We start from the raw sequence: 13744 nt of genomic DNA on the forward strand, positions 1-13744 counted from the left end.
ACAGTGCCGGCTGGCGACCCCCAGGGGGAGGGCCTTCTCTGTTGGAGCCCCCTCCCTATGGAACGAACTACCCCCAGAGATCCGGGTCATTCCGGATCTCCCCTCCTTCCGCCGCGCCCTCAAGACATGGCTATTCCAGCTAGCGGGGCTGGCCTGAGGGGTATTTTAGATTGATTTTAATTTGATTTTATATTGGGTGCTCATAAAATTTTAAATGAAACGGCAAAACTAATATTTCTTTTAATTGTATTTTAAAATGGTGTTTTGTAAGGTCTTTATCTGTTTTTAGCTTGCTATAAGCCGCCCTGGGTCCGCCAGGAGAAGGGCGGGGTATAAATCTAATAAAATCTAAAATCTAAATCTAGACAATGACCACGTTATGGGTCTGTTCGGCCCCTGCCTTCCCACAATCAGCTGTATCAGTTGTGTTTCTGTCGTGCCGGCTGACATCTGTTTGAATTTTACCGCTCTGCCTCTCCTCACTTGCCCTGCCCACCGGGAGCGTTCGTCTTGAGGCGTGTGATTGTTTGACGTCATTGTTTGACTGTTCTCCTCACTCTCATGCCTGGGTGGTTAGCTTCTCAGGAACTATAAAAATTAGCTCCCCAATCCTGGCTTATACTTTGATAAAGTATAACGAAAGCTAAATTTTAAATAAAATTTTTGGTTTCGGTTATCTGCCTTTTTAGTTTTATTATGTATACACCCGAGACTCACATTTTTAAAATAATTATCCCCAGTCACTGTCCATTACAGGCAGTCCTCGACTTAACAACCATTTGTTTAGTGACCATTCAAAGTTAAAAACAGCAGCAAAAAAGTGACTTATAATCATTTTTCACCCTTACAACTGTTGCAGCATCCCCATGATCCTGTAATCAAAATCTGGACACTTGGCGACTAGTATGTATTTGTGACGGTTGCAGGTCATGTGATCACCTTTTGCAATCTTCTGACAAGCAAAGTCAATAATTTCATTTTTTTAAAAAAAAAAAAAATCTTTAAATGAATGCTCATTGAAGGTGGTCCTTGTTGATTCTTCTTCTCTGTTTATCAGTATGAAGACGGAACTGGACTATCTGATGAAGACCTCCGTGCTGAAGTGGACACTTTCATGTTTGCAGGCCATGATACCACAGCTGCTGGCTTCTCTTGGCTACTATATATAATGGCTAAGAATCCAGAACATCAGCAGAAATGCAGAGAAGAAATCAAGGACCTCTTGGGGGATCGGGAGGACATCCAGTGGTGAATACAATATTGTTTGCTTTAGATTTTTTTCATTAGTGACTTGATTTAAGCATAACACTACATAACTATTTTTAAGCAAATAAAAATCAGAACACTTGGAGGCTGTCAGAAGGATGAATTGGCGAGAAGGGATGTTTAATCCTTTCACTAATATCACCATATTCTGCCTTTTTTGGATCCAAGAGGAAGCAGAGGGAAGGACAGCCATCACCATAGTTCTTTATGTTATATTTAGACCCATAGGATTGCCTATAATATCACTGTCAATCAGTGCTATCATTATCTATAGCAATATGCTACAAGAGGCACTATTATGTCCATTCCACTGTGCAGGATTAGGAAGGATACTGCACCTTGCTGTCTGTCTACTGGAAAATTTCTTCCGCACTCTATTCCTTTAAACCTATAGATGAACAACAGCTGGAGATGGAAGCTGTAGGGAGGAACATTACTCATCTACTAGTTCATTCTCAATTAAAGCTTCCAATTCTATTTTTCAATGAACAAAAAATAACTAGCCAAAAGACTGTTAGTAGCTTAGAATTTAGTCTATTATTCTTGAAAGAGAATAAAAGACTTGCTACACACTTGCTAGTTCTTTTAAATGTTAAGCAGCAGCTCAATTTGCATACTGATTTTATACGCCACATCATTTATTTCCAAAGTTACAAGATTTATAGAAAAGATGAGAACAATTGGATACCATATGATACCTGAACACAAAACATGACACAGTCATACTTACATGGTTATGATTCAGTGAGATGTAACTTTTAGGGAAACATATTAAAATTGGCAATTTAAAATTTAAAATATTCAGAAGTTTAAAGATGCCTTTTATCTTTAATCTTTATTTTTTGTTTTGTTTTATCTGTGGTGAGGTCAGCCTCAACAATTACACAGGAAGCTAAATCCACTTTTGTGATTGTTTCTAATGACAGAATCCTGCAAGTCTGATTGTGTTGTACCTTCTCCTCCTTATAGTTCAGTGAATTAGGTAGGTGTCTGATCCTCTTCCAAATGTTATCTGGACATCCTGCACTTATAAAATACTTCAGCCCTTTTTCCCTGGGCAGCAACCTTTGGATACTTCCATCAAGGTCATCTTCCTTACTTTCTACAGTGAGACTGGTCCATATGCCAAGGAAGGACCGAATCCTCCAGCTTTATGTTATTCTTCTAAGAAGTGGCATTATAGAAATTAGTTTGACCCAGATAGTTCCCAGAAAGGCAGGTTGGGTTGTGTAAGTCTTATCTTTCTCCCTGGGAAGATATATGAGGATAGCAGGAACTACCAAGACAGAAGGTAGAGGTGGGATGTGAGCACTCAGAGGGATTCTGGGGAAACTGGTTTGAAACTTTGATCCTCTGCCTTATGACCTTAGCCATCAAAAGCTACAAGACTTTGCCCATTACTGAATTGAAGCACTATATACCCATCCTTGAATCAGCAGAAAACTATGCTAGAATTGAAACCACTGTCCCCATTGTCAATCCATGTCAATCCCTGCTTCCACTCCTTGCAGTTACCTTCCACCGATGTAATAGGTAACAAAACCTAGTACCTTTTATGCACATTGAAGCTGCCCTTGAATGGTGTAGAATGGCAACGGTGGAGGGGGCGGGGGCAACACTATTTTACATCATTGCAGTTAATGGTAAATTAAGCTTGCCTTGTTCATGTCCTGGGGGTCAGATGAAGGCAATTGTCACAGGTGGAAGAAAAAAGGTGATACCATGACACATTGGGGTCAATGTTAAGTGTAAGTAAATAATAAAATTGCTTGATTTAGTTCCAGGTGATACCCTCGGATCTCGGAGTCCTAGTGGACAATCATTTAAATATGAGCCAGCAGTGTGCTGCAGCTGCCAAAAAAGCCAACACAGTGCTAGGCTGCATTAACAGAGGAATAGAATCAAGATCACGTGAAGTGTTAATACCACTTTACAATGCCTTGGTAAGGCCACACTTGGAAATGACGTAGGTCAAAACCAGTGGTGCTACATTTAAAGATGTTGAGACTCTAGAAAGAGTACAGAGAAGAGCAACAAAGATGATTAGGGGACTGGAGGCTAAAACATATAAGGAACGGTTGCTGGAATTGGGTATGTCTAGTTTAACGAAGAGAAGGACGAGGGGGGACATGATAGCAGTGTTCCAATATCTCAGGGGCTCCACAAAGAAGAGGGAGTCAAGCTATTTTCCAAAGCGCCTGAAGGCAGAACAAGAAGCAATGGGTGGAAGCTAACCAAAGAGAGAAGCAACCTAGAACTAAGGAGAAACTTCCTGACAGTTAGAACAATTAACCAGTGGAACAACCTGCCTCCAGACGCGGTGAATGCTCCAACACTGGAAGTTTTTAAGAAGAGACTGGACAGCCATTTGTCTGAAATGGTGTAGGGTTTCCTGCCTGAGCAGGGGGTTGGACTAGATGACCTCCAAGGTCCCTTCCAACTTTATCATTATTATTTATTTACCTCCTTTAGCACCTAGCAGTTAACTAATAGAAAGGTTAATTGTTTTTCTCTATAACTTTCAGGGATGATCTTGGTAAGATGACCTATTGCACAATGTGCATAAAAGAGAGTCTCCGTATATACTCTCCAGTTCCAGTGGTGTCCCGAAAGCTCAGCAAACCTATTACCTTCTTTGATGGACGCACTTTGCCTGAAGGTTTGCAATTTCTTTACTTAAAAACAAAAATGTTACTTTCATTCCATTTTGTGCTGCTCAGTGTTGGATGAATATAAATACGATTGAAAAAAGGGTAAAATCACAGTAACAATGATAAAATGTTTGACACACTCTGATTTGGGCAAAATCTTTCCTTCCAAACTTCCCCTTTGCCTTCTAGGAGATACAGTTAAGAAATTTTAATATACAGTCATACTGTATTCTGTAGTAAAAGGCAAAGTAGCCCATGATAGTTAACATTTAGAATTCACTTGAATGTAATCTTTGCCTGGTTAAACCGCACCAAAATAGTTCAAAATTGCACCAAGCATTCTGAAATTATATAAATTAAACATTGCACTGTGTCTATAAAACTATACTGATAACACAGCTATCTAAAGAGCTACTCTAGTTAGAATAAGCAATTGCCATTATAACAGAATTATTAAACACTCAACTTCAACCATCTGAATTAATTGAAGTTCTCTGATACCTTTGTTCCAAGAACCTAAGTCAATTTTTCAGGCATTAGATAATTACTAATTGGAAGTTGGCAAAACAAACTGTCAAGTCATAGCAACTTTGCCTGATTTCTAGAAAAACTAAGCAAAGTAAAATCTTGGATGAGAGATTATTAGAAAATTTCGGGCTGTAGTTTAACTTGGGAGCTTGACAAAACATCCTAGAACAAGACAGTGGCAAACCATATCTATACTGTTACCAAGAAGCTGTGTGAATGTACTAGGAGTTGACTTTGATTCTTCACCATCATCTAAAGTTATGGTTCTGATTATACAACATTATTTGGGTTTCTTTTCTACAAAATACTTAGACTCTTCTTAATGGTAACTTCATAGTCATGCCAAAGGTCAAGATAAACTATTGCCCACTTGCAGCTGGAATGAAATTGGATATATTTAAGAGTGATTTGGATACTTAAATGGGATCAGGATCCCCACTCTTCCTATTGTCAAATATGGAATTCTTTTTCATCTTCAAACTAGTTATTGAATGTATAGGTATTTATACTTTTATATGTAAGATTACTTACTTATCATAACACAAGAGAAATCCATTGAACAGATCCATAAATTAATAAAAATGTGAGCAGTTTGCTTAACAGTGCCTATGAACATTTTCTTTGAAAAATGTAAATGCCAAATTTCTCTTGCTGGATAGAATTGGCTGCAGAATTCTTCTCATCCTGTCTGGTTGATCTTGTTTCAACTACTGACAATGTTTTGATCACTGTGGTTCTTTATTTTATAGATATTATAGTTGCAGTTGACATTTATTCTCTTCATAAAAACCCCAGCATTTGGCCAGAGCCTTTGGTAAGTAGGGTTTTTTTTAATCAAATGATGACAGTGATAAAGGGGACTTAACTGTTGTAAATAAAATTTGTCGCACTTTATCAAGACTTTTATAAGATACTCTATAGTGCAGGAAATCCCATTTATCACCTTTAGGATATTGTATTGACTCACTATATTTTTCAGAGCAAAGCGCAAAGTTATTCTGAGATGCTTCAACAGCTTTATAATAGCACAAGTACTGTAATTAAAAAAAGGGTTGTAAGCATAGCAGATTCACTTTATTTTCCCCCCAATTTTCATTGTTTTCTTATTCCAGGAGTTTGATCCTATGAGGTTTTCATCAGAGAATGCCTCTAAAAGACATTCTCATGCATTTATTCCTTTTGCAGCTGGATCAAGGTGAGTCTATGATCTATTTTTTAGACCATTTGTTTACAAATAAACATTCCTGCCAGTGTTTCTCATCCTTGGCAACTTGTTTGGACAGCTGGATGCAAATTCTGAGAGTTGAAGTCCACATATCTTAAAGTTGCCAAGGGTGAGAATAGCTGCTCTATGCCTATGATTTGTGGTCTTTTAAAAATCTTATGAAATGTTCTTACAGCTAAGAATGACAGACAGATACCAGTATGTTACATAAGCAAAATAATCATCCCCCAAAGCTATGCAATCGACACAGCTGTTTTTTTAAATTAAATGTGAAAATGTTTTCCTAGTTAGAAGGACAGACCCTGTACCTGCGGTTGTGTATTCTAGCATCCAACACTGCATTTACAAGCCTGTGTAAGATGGAAAATCCCAGCCAAAGGTTGAAAACAGGGTATAATTTAAATATGATACTCAGTCCTGGATTATAATTTCTTACGGTGCTTTCCTGCTTAATTACTTCAGTTAAATTCAGCCCCTATAGATTAAATGCTTTCACTGAAGAGAAATATTTCATGCATTCACACCATGATTTAATTGATTCAATACATTGTCCTCATGTTTTCAGTTTTTAAGATACCTATAAATGTTTGCACTTTTCATTACACTCTATATTTAATTTGCATGCATACTAACTGGTAGCTAATTGGGTAGGAAAAAACAAATCCCACCCTACCTTGTTCTGCATGTCAACCTCTTGTTATGTTGAGTATAACACAAGGGGTTTCTCTTTCTTGTTAGGAATTGCATTGGACAGCAATTTGCCATGAATGAACTAAAAATAGCACTTGCTCTGACACTGCTTCGCTTCGAACTAATGCCCGACCCAGAAAAAACTCCGATTCCAGTCTCCCAGGTTGTCCTCAGATCTGAAAATGGAATATACCTCATTTTAAAGAAACTCAACTGATCCTGAAAAATTATTGCAGGAGTTGATACCAAGAATGCCGTAAGACAAAGATGGGCCATTTGTGACTGTGCAAAACCACCAGGAGCATAATGCACACTACAGCTTTTTTAAAATCATAATCAGTCTCTCCACTTTGCTAAAAACTATTCTCATTTTTAACTTTAATTACTTGTAAATTCTTAAAAACTCATCCTTCACTATTTGTCAGATGAATGCATCATAACCTGTCATGGAGTCATGTGTTCCCCTATCTCAGAAAGTAAAATATTGCCTAGAAAGCTCTGCTAATAAGTTACACCTTAATATTTCATGCAATAATTGTCCAACAGCAGCTTAATTGCAGAGCCCAAGCCTTTAATTTTAAATTGTTCTATGCTTGTGATTTCCCCATGCATTTAGATAGCAATAGTAATAGCACTTAGACTTATATACCGCTTCATAGTGCCTTACAGCCCTCTCTAAGCAGTTTACAGAGTCAGCATATTGCCCCCAACAATCCGGGTCCTCATTTTACCGACCTCAGATGGATGGAAGGCTAATCAACCTTGAGTCGCTCAGAATTGAACTCCTGGCGTGAGCAGTGAGTTAGCCTGCAGTACTGCATTTAACCACCACGCCACCACGGCTATTGTGCAGATGACTGCACTTCTTCCAGTCCGTTGCTGCTCCAAGTACAAATGACTGACCAATTGAAAAGGTGAGAGTTATTGGGCTTCACAATATTTTTTGTTTCTTTCTACAACTTTGTCTTTGCGGAAAGTATAGTAGTTGAACATAAAAGAGCAATACAACAATGAAAGGAAGCATCAACTGCACAGCAGTACAGCAACAAGGCAAAACAAACTGAAGAGAGCTGAAGAAGCTTGTTGGATGAGAAGCAAAACATCTTCAAAGAAAAACAAGAAAGTCTGGTTACCTCGTGAAAAAGCATCTTTGGGACAACTATGACCTGGATGACTGAGAATCTCCATAGAGACAAAGACACATATTGTCCCCACCCCAGTTGAACACTGACAAATCTATTGCAACAATAATAGATTCCCCTTTTGCAAAGCAGGTCCAAAATTTATAAGCTTGCACATCTATTTGCAACCCAATTGAGCTGTCATACATTACATATATGAAAAATAGTTAACAAATTAAACAATAGCAAAGTTAAAGTTCAAAGTACTGTGTTAACAATCTGTTATTGTAATTTACTCCTTGAAAGTCTACAATGTTTTCTTATTTACCACAAATCAGCCCGATCATTATCTCTGGAGTCCAGGGTCAAATACTCTCATTTGGTTCTTAATAGTGAAAACTTTCCTTATTTTTCCATTGGGAACTTTCCCTCTAATTGCATCTCATTTCCAAAGTTCAGAAGTCTCTGTTGTAAATATCTCAGCAACATCCATTGTTGAATAATTCTCCTTGATAACACAGCATTCCTCTTGCCAAGAAAGTTCAAATTGTTTACCAATCGGGTATGATAACTCTATCTTCTTAAAAGAGTTCAGTTCATCACTCATCAAATCTGTCAATTTTAAGTCTGTAAAATCCAGATCTCCTTTAAATTTCTGCAACAAGCCTTCTGCTTTCTAGCCAAACTGCCCTTTCTTCAAATCTATCAGCAAGGACTTAGATTCCAGTCCATCTAATTGCAAGTCTGGCTTGGCTGTAATTGTTTGCATCTGGGTATATCCTCTTTAGGTTGATTTAAGACCCAGGAAATTTTATCAAGCTTTTTAACCAAAGTTTTCAATTTGAACTTGTAGATTAAAAAACATTTTTTTTCGAAGGCAAATCACCAGGCTTTATCTTTAAATTGATGCATTGTTTGCATTATTAATATAGAGCAGACTCTCCTACATCTGAGCTTACACAACCGAACAATTCCTTTCAAAGACAAAAAGGTTACATGTACTGTAACAAAATGGCCAGAAAACATTAAAATATTTCTCAAAATGAATATATGAAGAAAAAAAAAGGAAACGTTCCAGCAAAAATTTAAAAAAAAAATCCAGACCAAAGCTTTTTAAGAGTTAAACCCTGTCGTGAAATCTGATACAGATGTATCACTGCTCAGAAAGTTGCCCTTAGCTTCCACACAGAAAAGGAAAGTTCACCCACCACCACCCAAAAAAAAAACCCTCAGTAAATTCGATAGGATTAGAGTAAACCAGCCTTCAACCAGTCAGTTAACTTTTAAAAATAAGAATCAAATTAAAAGAAAAAATCTCTTTGAAACATGCAGTTAAAAGCCAAGGTAAGCTTAAAAAACCAAACAGCTGAGAGGAAAGATGAAAACTGAGACTCTCCGATCACTCTTGCCAGGAATTGCAAACTCCAGGAGTCCTCTTCCCAGGACTGTTCTTGGTTGTCTGATAGTTGTCTTGGGTCATTCTTGCTGCTCCCATTCAATTTAGGGAGCCAGGTGCCAAAGAATCTTGCTTGGCAGCAAAATCAGCTGTTTATCGGCAGGAGAAGCAAATCCCCACCACCCCTCAGCGCCTCTCCACTTGTTCTACACAATTTTTGAAGGAATGGTCTTACCAATAATTCAATTGAGGCATGCTGTTTTTATTTCCTCCTACACATTGGGAAAGCAATTTGTGGGATTTTCTTCCTAATGTGCTAAAATATCTTATCTGTTGGTTGATTTGGAATATTATGATCCTTAATGTGTCTCATTTGGGATATGATGATTCTTAATGTTGGTATTTGGGAATGCTATTTGCTGCTTACAATAGTCAGAAAAAATGCTTTGGCAAGATCTGAATATTAGAGAAAATGTTTTTTTTTTTTATAAAGAAAAGGATTCCCATATCTACCACCACATTTGTCATAAGTTGAATATTTCAGAGGTACTTCAGAGATTCTTATTCTAATTTGGTTTAAAGATTAAGGAGAACTGTGAATGCAAATACTCCACTGGGCCCATTTTGAATCTGGACTAAAGATTAAAGGTCTGGAATATTTATTCTAAATGCAAGAATTATAATAGATTGAATATAAATGAATTGCACAGATTGACTAGATTTAGATTTGTCATATGTATGGAAATTGTATATCATGTATGGAAAAACAAAACTAGAAGCAACCATTTCTTGTCCTATATAGTGTTAGGAAAGAAAACAATAGAATTGTAGTAGTCAAATCATGGTGTAGCAAATTGTCAGCCATAACTGAACTTCTCAGCCTGCTAGTGATGGCTCGTTATTGTCCAGAAGCAAGAGCAGATTGAAGGGGAAGGGGAAGCTTATACATATATTAATTACATTCAATCTTCATAAACAATCCATATCCTGTTATTAATTTTTACATAATTTTTAGTTTCTCATCAACATTCCCCCCAAAAAAGAAGAAACTTAGGCCTTTCCCATTGGGAAATAAATAATTTCTATGAAGTTGTATTTAACATATTGTAATGGAATGTGTGAATGACCTTGAAGATCAAGGTGAAGTGGTACTGCCTAGGAAAAAATCAGACAAGACAGGCAGGAACACCCCCCCTCCCCCGCAGTGATTGAATGTTGAGAGAAATTTAGGAAATACTTGCCTAAAGGAAAGAGTAATTTCTCTGCTGAAAGCAGTCAAAGTCTATAACTATAATAAGATGCTTGTAGTTGGATGTTATCTTTTATCTTCCCATACTGTTTACTCATGGCACTTTTTAAAAAAAAGATCTGAAATAACTACACCTAGAGTTTTGGAAAAAACATAGCATCCTTGGTTATGTTCATCCAGGTAATCTTTTACATAAGTAGGTCAATAAAGAAGTGATACTGATAAAGAAAAAAACTAGAAGAAATGTATTAGGAAGAAAATAGGAAAGAAATACCAATTTCAAGACTACTGACATTTCACTTCTGTTTGTAGACAAGGAGATCTACTAAAAAAGGCAACAAGGATTAATTCACGACTACATGCAAACACTTATTAAAAAAATAAGTGGGTTAATTAGTGAGTGCAACTTTTGTTAATGTTGTAGTTAATCTAAGAATGAATTGACAGTAGATGAAGCCAGATATCTTGGACATTCAACCTTTCAGCAGGAGAAAATATGTTTCCTGTAATTATTGGCAAATATCATTTTATAATTTCTACATTCTCTTTCCCATTTTCAGCAAATTAGCAGTCCCCAGAGGTATTAGGATTTTAATTCCCAGATACCATGATTAAAGTCTCAATATTTTTTGAAGAGCAACAGAAGTATTCTGGGAATGATGATCTCAAAACATGTGCAGGGCACCTGGCTGGATAAGAATATTCTGTAGTAGCCCTTCCCTGCCCCCCACATGAATTATTTCTTCTATTATCATAAGTTCACCCCAGTTTCTTCAAACAAAGATGAATTCCAGTGTCAGAACGCAAGACAATCAGAGGGACTGGAACAGGTGGAGGCTTTGACAAATCAAGTGACAATTCAAATCGAAGCAAAGTCATAGCAAGAACCACTTTCATCTCAATCATGGCAAACTGTTGTCCAATGCAGTTTCTGAAACGTCAAGAAAAGTTGTTATCAAAGGTGCATCCATCTGGAAATTAATTTCCAAATTCCTAACCTTCTCTTTAGGTGGCAATTCGCTAAACTGGTATCTTACATTTGTCCTAGGAGTCCCAACTCCCAAAATTCTCTGATAGTTAATTTATCTTCCCCAGAAATATACTACTAGACATAATAGCAACATTCTAAGACGCTTCTGGGAAGATGCTGTGCTCATCTGTAGGAAACTAGAGGTTACTTTTTCCATTTTTTAAAGACCCAGAAACCCTTTTTGGATTGATATTCTGAGAAATTTTGCAAAAGATTAAAAGGAGAATGGAACACCCTGCAAAGAGTATTACGGTACTTTTTCTACCACCATTTCTTCTGTCAGCAACGGTGGTGAAAACAGTAATTTTAAAAAGGAGATGACACCTACTGCTACTGCTACCATCTAGAAAGGCCTCTAAATATATCCACCTTTATATACCCTTTTTATACCCACTTTTCTTTTTTCTGCTTTAGTAATAAATATCAAATCCTAATGAAAGAATGCTCATCTCAGCACTAGCTGTTTTTGTTCGCCTACCAAAGAAATCTGCTCATAAGGATCAAGATGTTGGGTTCATTGTGTTTAGCTCAGTTTTGGCAAGACATGGACAAAGACATTCTAATTAATATGCTTATATCTATACAATATGAACTCACCTTGGCCCAGCAGCAAAAGGAAGAAAAGCATGAGAATTTCTGCTGGATAAGTTCTCAGGAGAAAATCTCAGGGGGTCAAACATCTAAAAACAAGAAAGGTTTTTTTCATCATTTTAAAGAAACTTATTTTCAATAGATGGTTACAAAAGAAATAGTAGTTGACCAAGTTATTAGAGAACATCCATTTCTATCGAGTGCCATAAAAAGAGAAAATTAGGATCACCTTAGCTGGTCTTAAACTGAGTTGGACCACCAGTCCAATTTGTTCAGTGCAGTCTACTTTACAGTGAGGGCAATTACTCTTTAGGTTTTCAAGCAAATTTCTTCCAGTTTGTACCTGGAACTGCTGTAGACTGAAACTGGGATATTTTGCACCCTAAGATGAAATCTATCATTAAACAATTGCCCCTAATCTGAGAAAATATTTTTGAGTTGTTGTGTTAACAATAAATGTTTTGCAAAGTGAACCTTTTGCTTTATTTTTATAGATTATGTTTGTATTAATCTTAAATGCCACTTAGAAGGGTACTGGGACAACTCTTGACTTTGTTCTAGTCAACCCAAAGGATGTGGCTTTCTTTTGGAGAAAATAATTACAATATCACCAAATACCGTACCTCTGGATTATGCCATATGCTGGGGTTCTTGTGGATAAGATGAATGCTTATCACTGTCCAAGTGCCTGGGAAGCAATCAATATGGAAAAGGAGTCATGTTGGATTGCATGTAATGAGATGGCAATAAAAGCTCTGATGGACTCAGTGCTGGAGGTTTTGTGTCCATTCACTGATGGAAATTGAGACTGTGCCTATGGCTGCCATTCGGTACACAAATAATAGGAACTTAACATTCCCTGATGTTTCTGAACCAAAACAGTAGTTCCAGTATATGTAATCATAACGTATCCGCATTTAAACTATGGAATCCCATTTGGATAGCCTACACCAGTAGAAGGGCAGGCAGAATTTCTATTAATTGACTTAGATATCTCAGTAGTTTTCAGTGCCTTCAGGTATACTATCTTTCTAGTAAGGCTTCTTCTCAACAAAAATAACATGATTTTTTTCCCCAGGTTTTCAAGGATTGTTTATTCCTAATTCAGTTCCTAGCAGATAAAGACACTTCAATCAGTCCTAAAGTCTGCCCAATTTTTATTCCATTCTTGTTAGATACATTATTGACCCTTTGGGCAGTGGAAGGAAAGGGATCGGTAGGCTGAACTGTGAATAAGTTTTTTTTAATTCATTTTAAGTTTTATTAGTAAGCTAGCCCTAGTATTATAGAACTGAAATAGAGCCTCCTAGCTAAATAATGAAAATAAGATAGTTTAGAGGCAAATTGTATAAAGATGATACGTGTTGCAGATAAAAAGGCTCTATGGATATGAGAGTAGAATGAAATGATTTGAACCTTCAGGTAAAGTTTTCCCATCAAAAAATGTAACAGGTTTGGTTAATTCTCGGGACACTCCAGGTACTGGGGAGTAAAGGCGGAGACTCTCTTTAATGCACAAAGTGCAGTAGGTCATCTTATTAAGATCATCCCTGGAATAGGTTGAAACAAAGTACATTAATAGATTAATTACAAATCAGATAAGTTATTTAAATCCAATCCTATGGATCGTCTGTATTGGTAGTTGTCGTGCTAGAGTATACATATTGATAATTTCACTGAGATTCTATGCCCTCTCAGTAATAAGAACACAATCACAGCAGCAGAACCAAGACCTTAAAAAATGCAATCAGTGGGCACTCTTTTAACGTGTATAACAGGGGTAGGCAACCTTGGCTCTTTTATTTATTTATTTATTTATTTATTGTTCGAATTTATATCCCGCCCTTCTCCTTGCGGACTCAGGGCGGCTGACAATCAATTAAAAACACCAATAACATCACAAAATTTAAAATTAATTAAAATGAAATATTTAACTTGTCTAATTTAAAATATAATTAAAAACCCCTCTAAAAACCCCTCTTAAAAATTACCCTAGG

At 36.8% G+C, this 13744-nt stretch overlaps 2 protein-coding genes across 2 annotated transcripts in view; one reads left to right on the forward strand and one right to left on the reverse strand.

Annotated features, from left to right (window-relative positions):
* Positions 1-6577, forward strand: part of LOC107284494 (cytochrome P450 4B1-like) — an 18405-nt gene extending 11828 nt beyond the window's left edge. The window contains exons 6-10 of the mRNA XM_029283452.1: positions 1058-1248; positions 3792-3925; positions 5195-5259; positions 5558-5640; positions 6409-6577. Coding sequence (XP_029139285.1) covers positions 1058-1248; positions 3792-3925; positions 5195-5259; positions 5558-5640; positions 6409-6577 — 642 coding nt within the window. The remainder of the gene's footprint in view (positions 1-1057; positions 1249-3791; positions 3926-5194; positions 5260-5557; positions 5641-6408) is intronic.
* A 4072-nt stretch (positions 6578-10649) lies between these two features.
* Positions 10650-13744, reverse strand: part of LOC107284487 (cytochrome P450 4B1) — a 21099-nt gene continuing 18004 nt past the window's right edge. The window contains exons 9-12 of the mRNA XM_015812551.1: positions 13164-13297; positions 12371-12435; positions 11754-11836; positions 10650-11057 (exon numbers count right to left, since the gene is read on the reverse strand). Coding sequence (XP_015668037.1) covers positions 10886-11057; positions 11754-11836; positions 12371-12435; positions 13164-13297 — 454 coding nt within the window. The 3' untranslated portion in view covers positions 10650-10885. The remainder of the gene's footprint in view (positions 11058-11753; positions 11837-12370; positions 12436-13163; positions 13298-13744) is intronic.

This window comes from Protobothrops mucrosquamatus, unplaced genomic scaffold, assembly GCF_001527695.2.
Source record: "Protobothrops mucrosquamatus isolate PMUCROS unplaced genomic scaffold, P.Mucros_1.0 scaffold95, whole genome shotgun sequence".
NCBI lineage: Eukaryota > Metazoa > Chordata > Lepidosauria > Squamata > Viperidae > Protobothrops > Protobothrops mucrosquamatus.